Here is a 16,514-nt window from a genome sequence, read left to right as displayed (position 1 = left end):
AATTAGAGCTTGCTGTTTTCGTCATATCTGTGAGCCTCCTCTTTGCCGGCCCCTCTTGAGGGTGTGGAGCATGCGCGAGGAGGAGCCGGGTAGCTTTGACGTCACTTTCCCGCGACGCTTTTTCCAGAGATCTCGCACCGGCTAGTGAGGAGGCAGTAGGTGAGTGGCAGTTGGGGGTTGGGGGGGCGGCCTCCGTCCCTTCCCCCCGGTACCTTACACTCCGTGGGGGCTCGACGTGTTCACACTTAAGTAAACCGGAGATAATTCGCAGGCGCGCCCAGCGCGGGAGCAAATCCGCACCGTTTTGCGTGGGGCAGGCACTGGGCCCTGGGCAAAAGCGCGGAGGCGGGGCTGGAGGCTGAGGTGGGCCCAGGGCCGGCAGCCCCCGGGGGCGAGCTCGGGCCAGGATGGGGGGGGGGGGCCTCCGGGCCTGCAGCCTTGTCGCGGGCGGGAGAGGGTGACTTTCCTCAGCCAGGGGGGAAAAGGGACTCGCGGCAGGCAGGGCTGCCCTTCCTTCCCTTGCGCCTCCTCCGTGTCCTGGCGGAGGGAAACTGAGGGTGGGGGGGATGGGGGGGTCACAGCAGGAGGCTGCAGGGCAGGAAGTTTGCGGGAAGAGCTGCCGGGTCACGCCGCCCGGGTCAGGGCCCTCGTCTGACTGAGGCGGCTCGGGCCTGGGCCCCAGGGCTCGGAGCGAGGCTGGAGCAGCTTCTCCCGGGCCACGCCACGGGCGGTGCATTCTGGGGGCTGGGGGTGTGTGGCGACTCCGGGGAAGCTGCCCCAGAGCGTGTCTGGGGTCGCAGGTCACAGGGGTGGGGCTGAGGAGACCTTTGTAGAGAGGAGAGAGTGGGGAGCGTGGTGGGACCGGGGCCAGTGTCAGGGAGAGGAGAAAGGGCGTCCCTCCTCCGGGAGGACGGAGCGTGGCGGAGGAGGGCAAGGCCGGGAGGAAGGAGCCTGGAGGAGGTAGCCTCCCTCAGGCCTGAGGGGAAGGCTGAGGTGGGGGGAGGACAGAGCGTGGGCCGGGAGCTGTGGGCGGCCTGCTGGGGAGCCTCGGCTCGGGCCCTCCCCTGCGGGCTCTGGCTGCTCCCGCCTTGTTCCTCCATCCCCCATCCCCATTCTGTCCTGCCCCCACCGCTGGCGCCTGTCAGTCCCCTGCCCCTGGTTTCTCTCTCCCCAGGGGTCCTTAGCTTTCTTTGTCCGCTTTTTGTGACTGTACCCCAGAATTTGTCTAATCCCTGCTGCCTGAGGCCGGGCCTCCCTGCCTCTGTCTCTGCTGCCTGAGGCCGGGCCTCCCTGCCCCTGTCTCTGCCTCTGCTGCCTGAGGCCTGGCCTCCCTGCCTCTGTCTCTGCCTCTGCTGCCTGAGGCCAGGCCTCCCTGCCTCTGCCTCTGCCTCTGCTGCCTGAGGCCAGGCCTCCCTGCCTCTGCCTCTGCCTCTGCTGCCTGAGGCCAGGCCTCCCTGCCTCTGCCTCTGCCTCTGCTGCCTGAAGCCGGGCCTCCCTGCCTCTGCCTCTGCCTCTGCCTCTGCTGCCTGAGGCCGGGCCTCCCTGCCTCTGCCTCTGCCTCTGCTGCCTGAGGCCGGGCCTCCCTGCCTCTGCCTCTGTCTCTGCTGCCTGAGGCTGGGCCTCCCTGCCTCTCTGCCTCTCAGCCTCTGTGTCGCAGGGGAGTACCGGCCCGAGTTCTAGCACTGCCTCCTCCCCTTGTGTCTCGGGTCCTTTCTTGCCCTCCGCCCCCCCCCCCCCCTCGCTGTGCTGACTGCCACTCTCTCAGTGTCTGCTGTATGCTCCTTTCTGTCAGCGTCCCCGCCCCCCGCCTGCCCTGGGCTACAAGCACAGGCTTTGACCTCCCCGCCCCCCCCCCCCCCCCGCCTGCCCTGGGCTACAAGCACAGGCTTTGACCTCCCCGCCCCCCCCCACTCCCCCCCGCCTGCCCTGGGCTACAAGCACAGGCTTTGACCTCCCCGCCCCCCCCCCCCCCCCCCTGCCTGCCCTGGGCTACAAGCACAGGCTTTGACCTCCGCTGCACGGGAGTCTTACGAAGCCGGGGGCGTTCGAGGTGTCTGCGGGGCTCTTAGGCGCTCCCTCTCTGCTTCGAGGTCCCAGAATGTCGCTGGCGGACGAGCTCCTGGCTGACCTGGAGGAGGCAGCTGAGGAGGAAGAAGGTGGGAGCTTTGGGGAGGAGGAGGAGGAGCCGCCTATCGAAGATGTGCAGGAGGAGATGCAGCTGGACCTGTCGGGGGACTCGGTGAAGAGCATCGCCAAGCTGTGGGACAGCAAGATGGTGAGCTGCAAACTGGGGGCCGGGGGGGGGGTCTGGGGAGGGGCCGGGCCTGCGGCTCTGACCGGGACCTTCCCCTCAGTTTGCCGAGATCATGGTGAAGATCGAGGAGTACGTCAGCAAGCAGGCCAAGGCTTCTGAAGGTACTGGTGCCGCGGCGGGGCCCCAGGGTGGGACGGCCAGAGCCCACAGACCCACGTAGAAAGCCTTTGCGACAACTTGTGGGTCGCAGCCTATCCCGGTCCCACGCTGACCGTGTACTGAATCCGGGGACGGCGTTCCGGCCGGCTTGTTTCCTGGCTCGGAGACTCCAGGCTTTCTGGGGAGGGGGTGTGGCTGGGGCCTTTTCCCTTCTGTCCCCTCCACTCTCCATCAGCTCCTATGAGCGGCCCACTGTGTTTCTGGAGTCTTCTCTGCCCGGGGGGTGGGGGGGTGGGCAGCAGGTGCCGCTGACCTGGGCTCTCTGGACAGTGACCGGGCCGGTGGAGGCCGCCCCCGAGTACCGGGTGATCGTGGATGCCAACAACCTGACTGTGGAGATTGAGAATGAGCTGAGTGAGTGAGTGAGGGAAGAAGGGAGGGAGGGAGGAGAGGGGCAGCAGGAGGGGGAGGGGACTCCCGGAGGAGACTACCCATGGCCGTCTCCCCTCTTTGAAGATATCATTCACAAATTTATCCGGGACAAATACTCAAAGCGCTTCCCAGAACTCGAGTCTCTCGTTCCAAACGCCTTGGATTATATCCGGACAGTCAAGGTGAGCAGGCCAGGGAGGGAGGGGGTGGGTATGTAGGAGGGAGGAGGGGCCGTGGCCCGTTGAGGGAGATGGAAGTGGGTGACACAGGCTTGTCCTAAGGCGTGCCCAGTCTGAGGGAGGCAGGCGCTGAGGCCTTTGTCCAAGAGAGCTTAAGGTCCAGCAGGGCTTGGACCCTGTGGGCTGGCTCAGGCAGACCGACCTGTCCCCTGACCCTTGGAGTCCCCTTCTTTACCTTACAGGAACTTGGAAACAGCCTGGACAAGTGTAAGAATAACGAGACCTTGCAGCAGATCCTGACCAACGCCACCATCATGGTGGTCAGTGTGACGGCCTCGACTACACAAGGGTACGTAGGGGGGCTGGCAGCCAAGCCATCTCCTGCACTCTGCCTCAGTTTCTCCAAATATAATGGGGGGTGATTGTTCCGCTGCTTGCTTCTTTCTGGAGAACCTGGGAGGTGAGAATAGTGGACACCCACATTCCAGAGACAGAGTTTAGGGGCCTCTGACCCCCTGGCCGGGCAAGAGCCCTGCCCCTCATCTGGTCCGGCTGGAGCTGGGAGGTGGGCTTTGAACGTCGAGCCCCGGGAGGGCCCGCACCTGACGCCCCGGCCCCGCAGGCAGCAGCTGTCGGAGGAGGAGCTGGAGCGCCTGGAGGAGGCCTGTGACATGGCCCTGGAGCTGAACGCCTCCAAGCACCGCATCTACGAGTATGTGGAGTCGCGGATGTCCTTCATCGCGCCCAACCTCTCCCTCATCATCGGAGCCTCGGCCGCCGCCAAGATCATGGGTGAGGCTGGGGCCCCCTGGACGGGAGGGGAGAAAGGGGTCGCTGAGGGGAGGGGCCACCTCTGATGACCTTCCTGACCCTCCCAGGCGTGGCTGGCGGCCTGACCAACCTCTCCAAGATGCCAGCCTGCAACATCATGCTGCTGGGGGCCCAGCGCAAGACCCTCTCGGGCTTCTCGTCCACCTCGGTGCTCCCGCACACGGGCTACATCTACCATAGCGACATCGTGCAGTCGCTGCCCCCGGTGAGTGTGTATGTGTGTGTGTGCACGGGTGTGGGCCAGGGAGTCGAGGACTGCTGGTCCTTTTCCTTGCCCCCCCCCCCCAGGTCCCGATGCCCACGCCGAGGCAGGCTGAGGCACCCCAAAGTGAGCCCCGTCTCATCATCAGTCTGCTGGCTCTGGTGCCGGGCTCTTGACCCCTCTGGGCTTCGGACGCTCGCTGGGCCCCAGGCTTGTGTCAGGAGGAGCCTTTGCAATGTGTCCAAGCCCATCTTCTGAGACGCCCAAGGAACCCCCTCGTGTGAGATGTGGGGGCCGAGTCCAAGGCTCGGGGCGAGGTCTCCGCCCCCGTGACAGTGTCCCACCCCCGCAGGACCTGCGACGGAAGGCGGCTCGCTTGGTGGCTGCCAAGTGCACCCTGGCCGCACGAGTGGACAGTTTCCACGAGAGCCCCGAGGGGAAGGTAGGAAGCCTGTGGAAGAGCTGCCACTGCTCTTCTTTTGCTTAGGGATCCAGGGGCAGTCCCTACACCTGCAGGGAACCTCCTGGAGGGTTGGGGTTCGCTGATGACATTTTACACTTTGGGAAATAAAGGTTCGGACTGGTGAGTGTGCCCTGGGTGCCCCCCATGAGTGCCCTTTCCCCTCCCTGGCTCTGTGGGACCTCCTTATCTGCCTCCCCCCAGGTGGGCTACGACCTCAAGGATGAGATCGAGCGAAAATTTGACAAGTGGCAGGAGCCACCCCCCGTGAAGCAGGTAAAGCCGTTGCCCGCTCCACTGGATGGACAGAGGAAGAAGCGTGGTGGCCGCAGGTGAGGACCCCGGGCGCTGCCCTGGGAGGGTCCTGCCTCTGGGTTCTCCCTCTTCATCCTATTTCCCTCTGCCCCTTCCCAGGTACCGGAAGATGAAGGAGCGTCTGGGGCTCACGGAGATCCGCAAACAGGCCAACCGCATGAGCTTTGGGGAGGTGAGGCCTTCGGGGGCCCCTGGGGACCCTGCCTTCCCCCTCCTGCGATGGCTGGGCTCTCATGGCGCCTTTCTGTCCCCCTAGATTGAGGAGGATGCTTACCAGGAGGACTTGGGCTTCAGCCTGGGCCACTTGGGCAAGTCGGGCAGTGGCCGCGTGCGCCAGACCCAAGTCAACGAAGCCACCAAGGCCCGGATCTCCAAGACCCTCCAGGTGCTGGGGGGGGGGGGGGATGGGCAGTGGGTGGGACTGGGATGGTGGACTCCCGGGGACTGCAAAGTCCCGGAACAGACCCTGCCCAGGGGGAGCCGGGGTCCATCTTATTCTCTTGCACCCTGCAGCGGACCCTGCAGAAGCAGAGTGTGGTCTACGGGGGCAAGTCCACCATTCGAGACCGTTCGTCGGGGACTGCGTCCAGTGTGGCCTTCACACCATTGCAGGTACTGCCTCAGGCCCCTGGGGTGACCAGCCTGGGGGGTCAGCGGGGGAATGGAGGCCTGGGGAAGGGGCTTGTGTATGTGTGTGTGAGACTGGGGGGGGAGGGGTTGGCCTAGAAGTGGCCTGAGGAGAGCAAAGTAGGGGTGGGGGCTGCCCCCCAGCCCCTTCAGCGCCCCTCCCGCCCCTCCCCAGGGTCTGGAGATCGTGAACCCGCAGGCCGCCGAGAAGAAGGTGGCTGAGGCCAACCAGAAGTACTTTTCCAGCATGGCCGAGTTCCTCAAGGTCAAGGGGGAGAAGAGTGGGGTGCTGTCCACGTGATGGAGCCTCCCCAAGGCCCACTATCCTCCCCCTTTTAGTTTTTTCTTGCAGTTTTTAAAGAAAAAGTGGAAAACCAAATAAAAATGTTTATTGAAGGGGCTGGCAGTCATGGCATCCCGGCCTGTAAGCCTCAGTTTCCCTCTGGGTAGCAGAGGACCCGTCTCGGCCGTTGGTCCAATCGGATCTCTGTGCTTGTGGCCCCGCCCCTTCATTGGTGGCTCTGGGATAAGTGGCGGCTACACTAGCCAACAGTGTGCAGGGAAGTCGTGCGCCTGGGGCCGGCCCTCTGCCCGTCCAATGGGCGCCGAGCCGTGGCTGCTGTCGCGGGGGTCCCGGCTGCGGAGCGAGGCCCGGCCTTCTGCACTAAGCAGGGTGGGAGAGCTCAGGCAGAACCGCTCGGCCTATAGGGAAGCGAACGATGTGAACGCGGCCCTGCGGAGGTACGGAGGTCTCCCAAGCTCGGGAACACCCCCGGGCCTCTGGAGGCGGGGCGGGAGTCGGGGCTGGCCAACGGCGAGGCCGTTCCCGTCTGACGGACACGTCGAGCCTCACACTGCCGTGTTGTTGTCCACGGGGGGTATGGCTGGGACCAATGAAGCCCTGCCTTGGCTTCTTCTCTTGACCAATGACAGGCGGGTAGGCGCTACCTAGAGCCCGTGAAACTTGGCCCAGGCTCTGACTGATGCTGCAGCCTCCGGCTCCGCCTCCCCGACCAATAGGGCGAAAGTGGGGCGGGGAGGAACGACGCCAGCCTATGGCGCCGCGACGGCTGCCTGACTGACGCGTCCGTCCTCGCGCCGGCGTGTTGTGCCTGGAGGGGGTGGGAGTCCGAAGGGAGGGGGTGGGAGGCGGGCCGGGCTCGATGTCGCCCAATCGGCGGCCGCTGCCAGCGGGGCGGCCAATGGAATCCGAGCGCAGCGGCGCGGCGCGGCCAATGGGCAGGCGCGGCCGGGGCGCGCGGGCGGGGCGGGGCCGGGCCGGGGGCGCAGACGAGGCCGCCGCCGCTGCCGCCGCCGCCGCCGCCGCCGCCATCTTGGAGCCGGCCAGGGCCGCTTCCGCGGAGCAGCGAGCGAGCGGAACCGCCGCGTCTGGCCCCAGAGCCCCGGGAGCCCTCCCCGGCCCCCCGGGAGCCCGAGCCCGGCCTGCGCCGCTGTCACGAGAGCGCCCGGGCCTGTCGCGACAGGCGCCCTCCCAGGCGCCGCCCCCTCTGCCCGCCCGCCCGCCACCGGGAGCCCGAGGCCGGCCCCGGCCCAGGCCCGGTCCCCGAGGCCGCTGAGGAGCCGCCGAGGAGCCAGGAGCCGCCGGGCCTGTGTGGTGAGAGCGCCGCCCTGCCCTGGCCGAGGGGGCCTGCCTTTCGGGGGGCCCGTGTTCCCGCTTCAGCCGGGTCCCACAAAAGCATCACGCTCCTGCCGCAGAGCCTTCACCCCCCTCCCCCCGGGGGTCGTGCCCCCCAAAGAGCCAGACCGAGACTCTTGCGGGCAGCCGGCCCCGGGGGGCACGTCCCGCCTCCGCGCCGGCCCTCCCCTCCGGGCGTCGTTCCCCCAGGAGCCCCGGCCTCCGCCGGCCCCACAGTCATGCCCCTGCTGTAGAGCCGGACGTGCCCTCCCGGAGCATCGTGCTCCTGGGCAGAGCCGGCCGCCCCTCCCCCAGGGTCAGGCCTGACGTCAGCCAGCCTCCCCAGGTGCTGTACCCCCAAGCTCGGCCCCGCCGCTCCTGCCTCCCCCAGAGCCCCGCTGCAGAGCTGGCCCGGCCCCTTTGTCCGGCCGCTGCCTGGGGGCTGGGCCGGGAGCCCCACGCCAGCCATGCCCCTGCCGCGGAGCAGCGGGCGGCCCCCACACGCCTGCCTGGGCGGGGGTCTCCGATTTCCAGGCCCCAGGTGGGGGTCCCCGGTTCTAGCTGCGGCTGTGGGAGCCCCTCGTCCTGTCACGGGCGCTGGGCCCTGCCCTCCTGATCCTGCTGGGGGGGCGCTGCTGTAAACCCCTCTCCTCCTGGCGGGGGCACTGCCATTTCCCTGGGGGGGCACTTCCTTGACCCCACTCACGTGGGGGGAGGGGCTGCTGCTGGGACCCCCGCCCCCTCCCGGGACCGCCCCTCTGGGGGCCACTGCCCTGATGCCCTTGCCCTCCTCTGCAGTGTCTGACTCTGGGAGCATGAAGAGCAGGTGTGCCTAGGGCAGGAAAGATGGCAGACAAGCGAAAACTGCAAGGTACCGGCCCCCTCCCCCGCTCGCCCTCCCCTCCCCCACGCCGGCCGCCCCCTGACTCTCTCCTCACTCCCCAGGCGAGATCGACCGCTGCCTCAAGAAGGTGTCCGAGGGCGTGGAGCAGTTCGAGGACATCTGGCAGAAGGTGCCCGGGCGGGCGAGGCCGGGGGGGCTGGGCCCGGGACCGGGGGGCTCAGGGCGCGGGTCCCCGACGGGCGAGGGCAGGGCGCCCTCCTCGGCGCCCGCCTCCGCCAAGCCCCGTCTTCTTCCTCCGTCAGCTCCACAACGCGGCCAACGCCAACCAGAAGGAGAAGTACGAGGCCGACCTGAAGAAGGAGATTAAGAAGCTACAGGTAGGAGCGCGGGGGGCGGGGGCGGGCGCCGAGGGTGAGCCAGGCGCGCGGCCCCAAGCCCCGTCCTGCCCGGCCCCTCTCCCCAGCGGACGACGAGGGGCGGGGGGCGCGCGCTCACCCCGCCCCCCGCGCTCTCTTCCAGCGGCTGAGGGACCAGATCAAGACATGGGTGGCTTCCAACGAGATCAAAGACAAACGGCAGCTCATCGACAACCGCAAGCTCATCGAGACGGTAGGAAGGGGGTGATGGCGGGAGACCGGCCGGGGGCGGGGCGCCCCGGACCGCAGCCCCCAGAGCCCGCCCCTCTCTGTCGCACCGCAGCAAATGGAGCGCTTCAAGGTTGTGGAACGGGAAACGAAGACCAAAGCGTACAGCAAGGAGGGGCTCGGCCTGGCCCAGAAGGTGGACCCGGCCCAGAAGGAGAAGGAGGAGGTCGGCCAGTGGCTCACGGTGAGCGCGAGGGCCCGGCGCGGGTGGGAGGCCCGCGGCGCGGGCACCGCCCGGGGCTCACGGCCGCCTCGCTTCCTCCCCTGCCCAGAACACCATCGACACCCTCAACATGCAGGTGGACCAGTTTGAGAGCGAGGTGGAGTCGCTGTCGGTGCAGACCCGCAAGAAGAAGGGGGATAAGGATGTGAGTGTGGGGGCGGCGCTGAGGGGGGGCCGGTGGCCCGGAGAGCAGAATTCGGGGGGCTCCAGGGCATGCCGTGGCTCTGTGGAGTCCGGATGGAGGGGCCCTGCAGCCTTAGTGGCCTACAGGACAGCAGAGGGCCTGTGCTCCACGGTCCTGGAGGGGCCTCGGGCTTGCTTTGGGGCCCTGGTGGCCCGCCCAGCTGTGCCGCCTGCTGGCATTTCGGGACCTTAGGGCCTGGGTGCTGGGGTCTGCAGGCCAGCTAGAAGTCGGGAGCTTTGCGTCTGTGGCAGCATGTGGAGGCCCGGGGGTCTGGGGAGTAAAGTCCTCCACGCGGGACCTCTGCTTGTTAGGGACCTGGGAACTCTTGGGGGGGGGGGGGGTCGTGAGCCAGGTGCTGCTTGTAGAGGCTGGAAGGCTGGGGGTGGGGTCAGCCTCCAGGTGCTATTTCAGGGCTCCAGAGTCCTGGAGCTTCAGTGTCTGGGAACGTTGGGGACCCGGAACCTGGGCTCTGTAGGTACTAGCAGCCCGCTACCTGGCGTCCGAGGGTTGGGTCTGGGGGCTACGAGCCAAGGTTCTAGGCCCAAGGTTCTCGTGTCTGTGAGTCTCAGCCCTCAGCTGACGAGGCCTCCTTTACGCTGTGAAGGCCGAGAGTCCTGGACGCTGGCGATTAGGGTGTGTGGGTCTGGCTGGACTTCCCAGAACCTAGGACAGCATTTGCCGTAGAGGGGCATCTAACGGGTGCCGATTGGCTGACTGGGGGGGGGTCTAAGAGCTGGAGGCTTGGACACAAGGGCCTATGGGATGTGAGGGGCTGGGATGCAAAGGCCTGTGGGAACAAGGGGCTGGGATGCAAAGGCTTGTGGGAACAAGGGGCTGGGATGCAAAGGCTTGTGGGAACAAGGGGCTGGGATGCAAAGGCTTGTGGGAGTGAGGGGCTGGGATGCAAAGGCCTGTGGGAACAAGGGGCTGGGATGCAAAGGCTTGTGGGAGTGAGGGGCTGGGATGCAGAGGCTTGTGGGAACAAGGGGCTGGGATGCAAAGGCTTGTGGGAGTGAGGGGCTGGGATGCAAAGGCCTGTGGGAACAAGGGGCTGGGATGCAAAGGCTTGTGGGAGTGAGGGGCTGGGATGCAAAGGCTTGTGGGAGTGAGGGGCTGGGATGCAAAGGCCTGTGGGAACGAGGGTCTGGGATGCAAAGGCTTGTGGGAGTGAGGGGCTGGGATGCAAAGGCTTGTGAGAGTGAGAGTCTGGGATGCAAAGGCTTGTGGGAGTGAGGGGCTGGGATGCAGAGGCCTGTGGGAACAAGGGGCTGGGATGCAGAGGCTTGTGGGAGTGAGGGGCTGGGATGCAAAGGCTTGTGAGAGTGAGAGTCTGGGATGCAAAGGCTTGTGGGAGTGAGTGGCTGAGATGCAAAGGCTTGTGGGAGCGAGAGGCTTGAATACAAGGGCCTGTGGAAGCAAGGGGCTTAGATACAAACATTAAAGGAGCAGAATAAATTAGAGCCTTCGACAATTGGGTCACCACCTGTAGAGGCTTTCAGGGGTTGGGGGAGGGCAGGGGACTTGGAAGGTGACAGTTAGGTCTGAGTTGGCTTGAAGCTGGGATCCTGGGGGTTCTGTCCCTGGGTCTGAGGGTGCTGGGCCTTGGTGCTGGTGTAAGCGGGCCTGGCTGGCTACGGTCTGGCTTGGCTGCTGGAAGCCTGGAAGCTCGGAAGCTCTAGACATGGGGGATTGGGGCCTGGATTCTAGGAGATGGGGAGTGTCTCTGGGGCGGGGAGCTTGGCTTCTGGGGTTTGTGAGGGCAGGCAGCCTGTGTGTATGACGGGGGTGATGGGGCGCGTGACCTGCGCTGCTTCGTTTGCTCCCTTCCCTTTGTTTGGCCCCGTGCCCGTGCTGTGCTCCTGCCCTGCAAGTAATTCTGCTTGGCAACGTCTGAGGGTGCCGGACAGCTGGGTACCAATGTCTGTCGTGTAGTGACTGGGCTCAAGGACTGGGCTGCCTAGGGCCTGGTTCCCTGGGGCCTGGTTCCCTGGGGCCTGGTTCCCGAGGTCTCGGGCCTGTGGGGTCTGGCTCCTGGGGTCTCTTGGCCCAGCCCCTGGCGTCTCAGGGTTTTGAGTTGGCTCTCCCACGCTGCCCACAGAAGCAGGATCGGATCGAGGGCTTGAAACGGCACATCGAGAAACACCGCTACCACGTGCGCATGTTGGAAACCATTCTGCGCATGCTGGACAATGACTCCATCCTGGTGGACTCGATTCGGAAGATCAAGGACGATGTGGAATATTACGTGGACTCCTCGCAGGACCCTGACTTTGAGGAGAACGAGTTCCTCTACGATGACCTTGATCTCGAGGACATTCGTAAGGAGACGGGGGGCGCACAAGATGGGCTCGGGGGGCCTGGGTCCGAGGCAGGGATTCGGGAGCCTGGCCACGTTCTTTTCCACCACAGCGCAGGCGCTGGTCGCCACCTCCCCCCCGACCCACAGCCACATGGAGGATGAGATCTTTAATCAGTCCAGCAGCACGCCCACCTCCACCACTTCGAGCTCCCCCATCCCGCCAAGCCCAGCCAACTGCACTACGGTGAGCTGAACCCCTGGGACACCCCCAGAGCGGACGGGGATCCAGAAGCCCCTCTGACCTCGAGCCCCCTCAGGGACGACCAGGAGAGCTTCGTGAGGTTCTGGGACCCCGGCTCATCCTTGAGAGGCCCCGAGTGGGTCGGGTCTGGGAGACGGTCTCTTCTGGCCCTTAATTCTATCTTCTGAACCCTAGGAAAACTCTGAAGACGACAAAAAGAGAGGACGGTCGACCGACAGCGAAGTGAGCCAGGTGGGCCCCTGCCTCCCCTTGTCAGAACTCAGGTGCCCCCGGCCCTCCTGTGCCCCTGACCTCTCTCTCTTCTTCCTTCCTCAGTCTCCGGCCAAGAACGGTTCCAAGCCTGTCCACAGCAACCACCACCCGCAGTCCCCTGCTGTGCCGTCCAGCTACCCGGCCGGTCCTGCCCCTGCGCCCCCTGCACTAGGCAATGGGCCTGGCAGCAACGGGGCTCCCGTAGCGCCTCCCAAAGCCAACCCTGCCCCAGGCCACAACGCCAGCACCCCCACCCCGTACGCCCAGGCCGTGGCCCCTCCCGCCCCGAGTGCCGGTTCCGCCCAGCCCAGGCCACCCAGTGTCCAGCCCGGTGGGAGCAGCAGCAAACAGAACGGGGCCACCAGTGAGTGGGGGTCGGGGGCATGGGACATGTCGGGGAAGCGGGGTCTGGGAGCTTTCCCTTGTGACGCTCCCTCCTCGCCCGCAGGCTACAGCTCGGTAGTGGCCGATAATTCTTCAGAACTCAGCCTGAGCGGCAGCAGCGGCAGTGGAGGCAGCCAAGCCCTGGGTCCCCCCCCGGGCCCCCACAACCCGCCACCCACGGCCACGTGAGTCAGAGCCTCAGGCCTCCCCCTGCCCCAAACACAGGCCAGAAAGGGGAGCGGGCCGGGGACAGACAGGCCCCTGCGAGAGTTTGGCTCTGGAGGTGCTCCGAGAGGTCCCCGGCTTCCTCTTCTTCCTTGGGGACCCTCGCAAGAGTCCCAGTGTCTCGTTCCCCAAGGCGGGGAAATTCCCCTCCCTCGGTGAGCCCTGACTTCCTGGTCTTGTTTCTCCCACACCCAGGAAGGAGGCATCTGGGGCAGCGCCAGCAGGGGCAGGGGGCGTGGGCGCAAGTGCGGGGAGTGGTGCTGGAGGACCCAGCCTCCTAGTGCCCCTGCCCGTGAACCCCCCCAGTTCCCCGACACCCAGCTTCAGTGAGCCCAAGGCAGCTGGGGCCCTGCTCAACGGCCCCCCCCAGTTCAGCACAGCTCCGGAGATCAAGGTGAGAGCCTCGGGGCACCTTTTGGCAGCTTCTTCTTCCCCCTGGCTGGCCCTCAGGGGGGCAGCGCATGGAGAGGACACCACCGGGGACTTGGGTCCCCAAGTGCCCTGCTCCCCTACACTCTGGCCCATGGTGCCTCCTTCCACCTGCAGGCTCCTGAGCCCCTGAGTTCCCTGAAGTCCATGGCAGAGCGGGCGGCCATCAGCTCCGGCATCGAGGACCCCGTCCCTGCCCTGCACTTGGCCGAGCGTGGTGAGTGGGAGCCCTGGGGAGCTGGGCCGCGAGAGGGTCCCCGCGGGGGGCTCTCCTCCAGATGCCTCCTGTCCTTCCCCCACAGACATGCTCCTGGGCAGCAGTTCGGCCCCTCCAGCCTCAGCCCAGCCGCCCCTGCAGCTGTCCGAGGTCAACATCCCTCTGTCACTGGGCGTCTGCCCTCTGGGGCCTGTGGCCCTCACCAAGGAGCAGCTCTACCAGCAGGCCATGGAGGAGGCTGCCTGGCACCATATGCCCCATCCTTCTGACTCTGAGCGAATCAGGTGAGTGCCTGGGGGCACCACAGGGAACCTGTGGGGGACAATGGCGAGGCAGCATGCCCTGGGCAGGAGAGAAGGCCCTGGGGGATAGGTTGGCCCCTGTGGGGTCACTTGTGTCTGCGAGGGCAGGGCAGCCCCCTGTGGCGGGCGTGCAGATTTGGGGTTTAACTGGCTGTTCCCTTGCTCTCCACAGGCAGTACCTGCCTCGGAACCCGTGCCCGACCCCTCTGTACCACCATCAGATGCCACCTCCCCACTCGGATACAGTAGAATTCTATCAGCGCCTCTCCACGGAGACCCTGTTCTTCATCTTCTACTATCTGGAGGTAGGGGGCCGGGGAAAGGGCCGCCCCTCGGGAGTCCTGGCCCAGGCAGAGCCCATTCTCACCCCTTGGAAGACTGGACCAAGCTGTCCTTCAACCCCTGCCCTTTGAACCCCACCAGGGCACCAAGGCTCAGTACCTAGCTGCCAAGGCCCTAAAGAAGCAATCATGGCGATTTCACACCAAATACATGATGTGGTTTCAGCGGCATGAGGAGCCCAAGACCATCACAGACGAGTTTGAGCAGGTGAGGGACCCCAGGCCCCCCAGCCTCTGCACCCCGGGGACTGGTGACTTGGCCAGATTTCGAGATGGATTCCCTATCTTGTCCTGTGGATTTTCTGCACGATTCTGAGAAGGGCCTGGATGCAAAGGGGAAGCCCCCTTCTCCAAACACTGGAGTGGGGTGGGACCGTGAGGATGGTCCTGTGAGGAAGCTCTTCGATGCCAAGGCCTCTATTCCAGACTCTCAGACGATTGGCATTGGGCCGGCTCCTTCCCGACCCTGGGGGCGGACATTACCTCTCCATCTCCTCCACACTTTTTTCTTTTTTTTTTTTTAAACTTAAATTTAATTTTCAAAAGTGGATATTGTCTGGGGGGGAAAGAAACATAAATGGACCGTGTAAGGATTGGCGGAGTCCAGAAAACCAGATTTGAATTGGCTTTCGTCTAAACCCGCAGCCCGGGTCCGGCACTTGTTTGATGGCATTGCATGTCTTCCCGGGCTTCCCTGGATACGTCCTTTGTGGTCTTTCATGGCACCACTGAGAATCGAGGGTGGTGCTGGGAGGAGCTTCTACCCCCATCTCTTACCTGCTGGCTCTTGGAGAACATGGGGGTTGGGGGCTGAAGTTCCACCCTCGTTGGGCTAAGAGCATTCGTTCATGGCCTCCCACAGGGCCTTGGTCCCCTCCCTCCCCTAAACACGGAAGGGCCCGTGGCACCCTCTGTGGCCCTCCCGGGCCCTGACTTTCCTGGTCTGTCTTCCTAGGGCACCTACATCTACTTTGACTACGAGAAGTGGGGCCAGCGGAAGAAGGAGGGGTTCACCTTCGAGTACCGCTACCTGGAGGACCGGGACCTGCAGTGACCCCTGCCCGCTGACCCTCTCCCCCTCCCCTTCCTGCCTGCCCCCAGCACTTGGGGCCAAGGACTCTCCTTTCCCCGCCCCTCCCCAGCTGGGGAAGGACTTGTTTTTCGTAAACCTATTTTCATTTTTGAAGATATTTATGAATAAATAGTTTTATATGACGTCCGCAGTCCTGCACTGGGTTCTAGCGCCGCGGGGGCCGGGCCAGCTGGGGGTGGAACTGCGAGTTGTAGCGCCTCTTGCGTTCGTCGGCCTCCTCCTCCTCTTGCGGCTGCTCTCCACGCATGGCGGCCATCAGGGCCTCGGCCCGGGCTCGCTCGGCCGCCTCTCTCTTCAGCCGCTCGGCCCGAAGCTGCTCCAAGGAGCTTCTCCCGGAGCTGTGGGGAGAGGGAAGGGAGGGAGGCTCTGAGCAGCCCGGCCCTGGTTTGCACGTCACTTACCCATCGGTGCCGTGGGGGGGGCCCAGCCCCTTACCTCTGCAGGCGCAGCTTCTCCGGCTCCTTGCGGTGGACGCCCCCTTCGCCGGCACCTCTGCCCCCCTTCTTCTTGCCCAACTGCCTCTTCAGCTCCTGAAGAGGGTCCAGCTGGCTCTTGGCTTTCTCGTTGGGCACAGGGCCGTCCTTGCCCCTGGGCTCTGGGGGCAGCTGGTACCACGGGGGCTGAGTCTGCGCCTCGGCCGCGCTCTGGCCCAGGTAGGTCAGGATCCCCAGGGCCTTCTCCTGTTGTTCCTTTGGGAGAAGGGGGCACACAGGGGTGAGGGGCCGCTGCCGAGCCCGCAGGGGGCAGCAAAGCAGAGCCGCCCCGCCCCCTCACCTTGCTCTGCCTCTTTTCCTCCTCGTATTCCTTGTTGCCACAGGTCTTGCCCTTGCCTTCTTCCACCAGCTCCCGAAACAGGTCCACGGGCCTGGCGCGCGCGGGCGCCGCTGGCGAGCTTGGCCCGGGGACGTTGGCTCGGGCTCGCTTCCGGAGGAGATCGGTGCGGGCCTGGGGGAGGAGCTCGTTAGCATCCTAGCCGGGGGGCACGCGGGGATTAAGTCACAGAGAAGGGAAGGGGGCCGGGGCTCTGCCAGCCTCTCCCTCCCGGAGACGCACTGGCATCCCGGGGAAGCAGGGCCGGGGGCTCCGGGGCCCCCATCCCCGGCACTGCCAGGCCCACGGAACAGGAGGGGCTGAGCCCGGCCCTCTGCGCTTGGGACATCGGTCTTAGGGCACTGCCAGGGGTGCCCCGGCAAGCTCCGCCCGCCCCGCCCCCATCCCCCGCGCGTGCGCAATGGCGGCCACCCCGCCTCGATGGCGCCCGCTCGCCGCCAGCCCGTACCTCCTGTTGGGCCAGCAGCGCCCGTCGTTCCCGCTCCCGCTGCTCGTCCCGGGCCTGGGCTTCGTCCTGTCGTACCCGGGCTACGTTGTCCTTATTCCGAACATGCCAGCTCTTCTTCGGGAGGATATTCATGGTCCCGCGCGTCTATACTTCCTCCGGAGTCACTGGCCCTGGCCCCGCCTCCGGCTCGTCCTCTTAGCCTGCTTCCCTCTTTCCATTGGTAGAAACTGTCTGCCCTGTGATTCGCCCCACCTTGAGGACGCGCCTCTCCTCCCCATCTCGGGCGCTGATTGGTCGAAGGGACCTAGCGTCCCCGAAAAATGGTGCATAGTCGTGGCTTTTTCCTGCTGGCCCCGCCCCATCTGCAATGCTGACAGTTGATTGGCTAATCCATATCCTGCCTTGCCCTATCGTCTTTCCCCGATCGAGCGGAGCTCCAAG

At 65.6% G+C, this 16,514-nt stretch overlaps 3 protein-coding genes across 6 annotated transcripts; 2 read left to right on the top strand and 1 right to left on the bottom strand.

Moving 5' to 3' along the window:
* The first annotated feature begins 61 nt into the window (after nt 1-61).
* PRPF31 (pre-mRNA processing factor 31) lies at nt 62-5,865 on the top strand. Of its 3 annotated transcripts, none has more exons than XM_074308082.1 (14): nt 62-159; nt 2,091-2,275; nt 2,355-2,415; nt 2,744-2,827; nt 2,930-3,027; nt 3,267-3,373; nt 3,647-3,816; nt 3,903-4,060; nt 4,410-4,499; nt 4,722-4,849; nt 4,932-5,004; nt 5,089-5,217; nt 5,346-5,444; nt 5,635-5,865. In XM_074308082.1, exons 2-14 carry the CDS (start codon nt 2,099-2,101, stop codon nt 5,758-5,760), a joined length of 1,500 nt encoding a protein of 499 aa, XP_074164183.1. In that variant the 5' UTR covers nt 62-159; nt 2,091-2,098; the 3' UTR covers nt 5,761-5,865. The 3 variants fall into 3 exon arrangements, with proteins under 3 accessions (XP_074164183.1, XP_074164184.1, XP_074164185.1); XM_074308083.1 differs by having other exon boundaries at nt 152-363; XM_074308084.1 differs by having other exon boundaries at nt 153-363; nt 2,098-2,275.
* Nucleotides 5,866-6,771: 906 nt separating this feature from the next.
* On the top strand, nt 6,772-14,916 carry CNOT3 (CCR4-NOT transcription complex subunit 3). 2 transcript variants are annotated; one of them, XM_074308079.1, is made up of 18 exons: nt 6,773-7,074; nt 7,894-7,966; nt 8,041-8,108; nt 8,242-8,316; nt 8,459-8,548; nt 8,639-8,767; nt 8,856-8,951; nt 11,089-11,308; nt 11,400-11,533; nt 11,726-11,782; nt 11,867-12,167; nt 12,252-12,372; nt 12,608-12,806; nt 12,959-13,058; nt 13,144-13,342; nt 13,533-13,665; nt 13,784-13,909; nt 14,657-14,916. In XM_074308079.1, exons 2-18 carry the CDS (start codon nt 7,942-7,944, stop codon nt 14,753-14,755), a joined length of 2,172 nt encoding a protein of 723 aa, XP_074164180.1. In that variant the 5' UTR covers nt 6,773-7,074; nt 7,894-7,941; the 3' UTR covers nt 14,756-14,916. The 2 variants fall into 2 exon arrangements, with proteins under 2 accessions (XP_074164179.1, XP_074164180.1); XM_074308078.1 differs by having other exon boundaries at nt 6,772-7,074; nt 11,867-12,372.
* Nucleotides 14,204-16,398, bottom strand: LENG1 (leukocyte receptor cluster member 1). Its single transcript, XM_074308102.1, has 4 exons — nt 16,074-16,398; nt 15,569-15,739; nt 15,230-15,483; nt 14,204-15,132 (listed from the first exon to the last, which is right to left on the bottom strand). Exons 1-4 carry the CDS (start codon nt 16,203-16,205, stop codon nt 14,940-14,942), a joined length of 750 nt encoding a protein of 249 aa, XP_074164203.1. The 5' UTR covers nt 16,206-16,398; the 3' UTR covers nt 14,204-14,939.
* Between the last annotated feature and the right edge of the window lie 116 nt (nt 16,399-16,514).

The sequence above is a fragment of the Sminthopsis crassicaudata genome, chromosome 3, assembly GCF_048593235.1.
Source record: "Sminthopsis crassicaudata isolate SCR6 chromosome 3, ASM4859323v1, whole genome shotgun sequence".
Classification (NCBI taxonomy): Eukaryota; Metazoa; Chordata; class Mammalia; order Dasyuromorphia; family Dasyuridae; genus Sminthopsis; species Sminthopsis crassicaudata.
The sequence above is the reverse complement of the archived record's forward strand: the minus strand, read 5'-3'. Positions and strand labels throughout refer to the sequence as shown.

Excerpts from the sequence above, each read along its gene's own strand:
- LENG1 (XM_074308102.1), bottom strand. The coding sequence starts at position 16,205 with ATGAATATCCTCCCGAAGAAGAGCTGGCATGTTCGGAATAAGGACAAC. Across the intron at positions 15,740-16,073 it reads CGCTGCTGGCCCAACAGGAG|GCCCGCACCGATCTCCTCCG; the intron begins GTACGGGCTGGC and ends CTCCTCCCCCAG. Across the intron at positions 15,133-15,229 it reads GAGAAGCTGCGCCTGCAGAG|CTCCGGGAGAAGCTCCTTGG; the intron begins GTAAGGGGCTGG and ends CTCTCCCCACAG.
- CNOT3 (XM_074308078.1), top strand. The coding sequence starts at position 7,942 with ATGGCAGACAAGCGAAAACTGCAAG. Across the intron at positions 8,952-11,088 it reads AGAAGAAGGGGGATAAGGAT|AAGCAGGATCGGATCGAGGG; the intron begins GTGAGTGTGGGG and ends CGCTGCCCACAG. Across the intron at positions 12,807-12,958 it reads GCACAGCTCCGGAGATCAAG|GCTCCTGAGCCCCTGAGTTC; the intron begins GTGAGAGCCTCG and ends TTCCACCTGCAG.
- PRPF31 (XM_074308082.1), top strand. The coding sequence starts at position 2,099 with ATGTCGCTGGCGGACGAGCTCCTGGCTGACCTGGAGGAGGCAGCTGAG. Across the intron at positions 2,828-2,929 it reads GGAGATTGAGAATGAGCTGA|ATATCATTCACAAATTTATC; the intron begins GTGAGTGAGTGA and ends CCCTCTTTGAAG. Across the intron at positions 3,028-3,266 it reads ATTATATCCGGACAGTCAAG|GAACTTGGAAACAGCCTGGA; the intron begins GTGAGCAGGCCA and ends TTTACCTTACAG.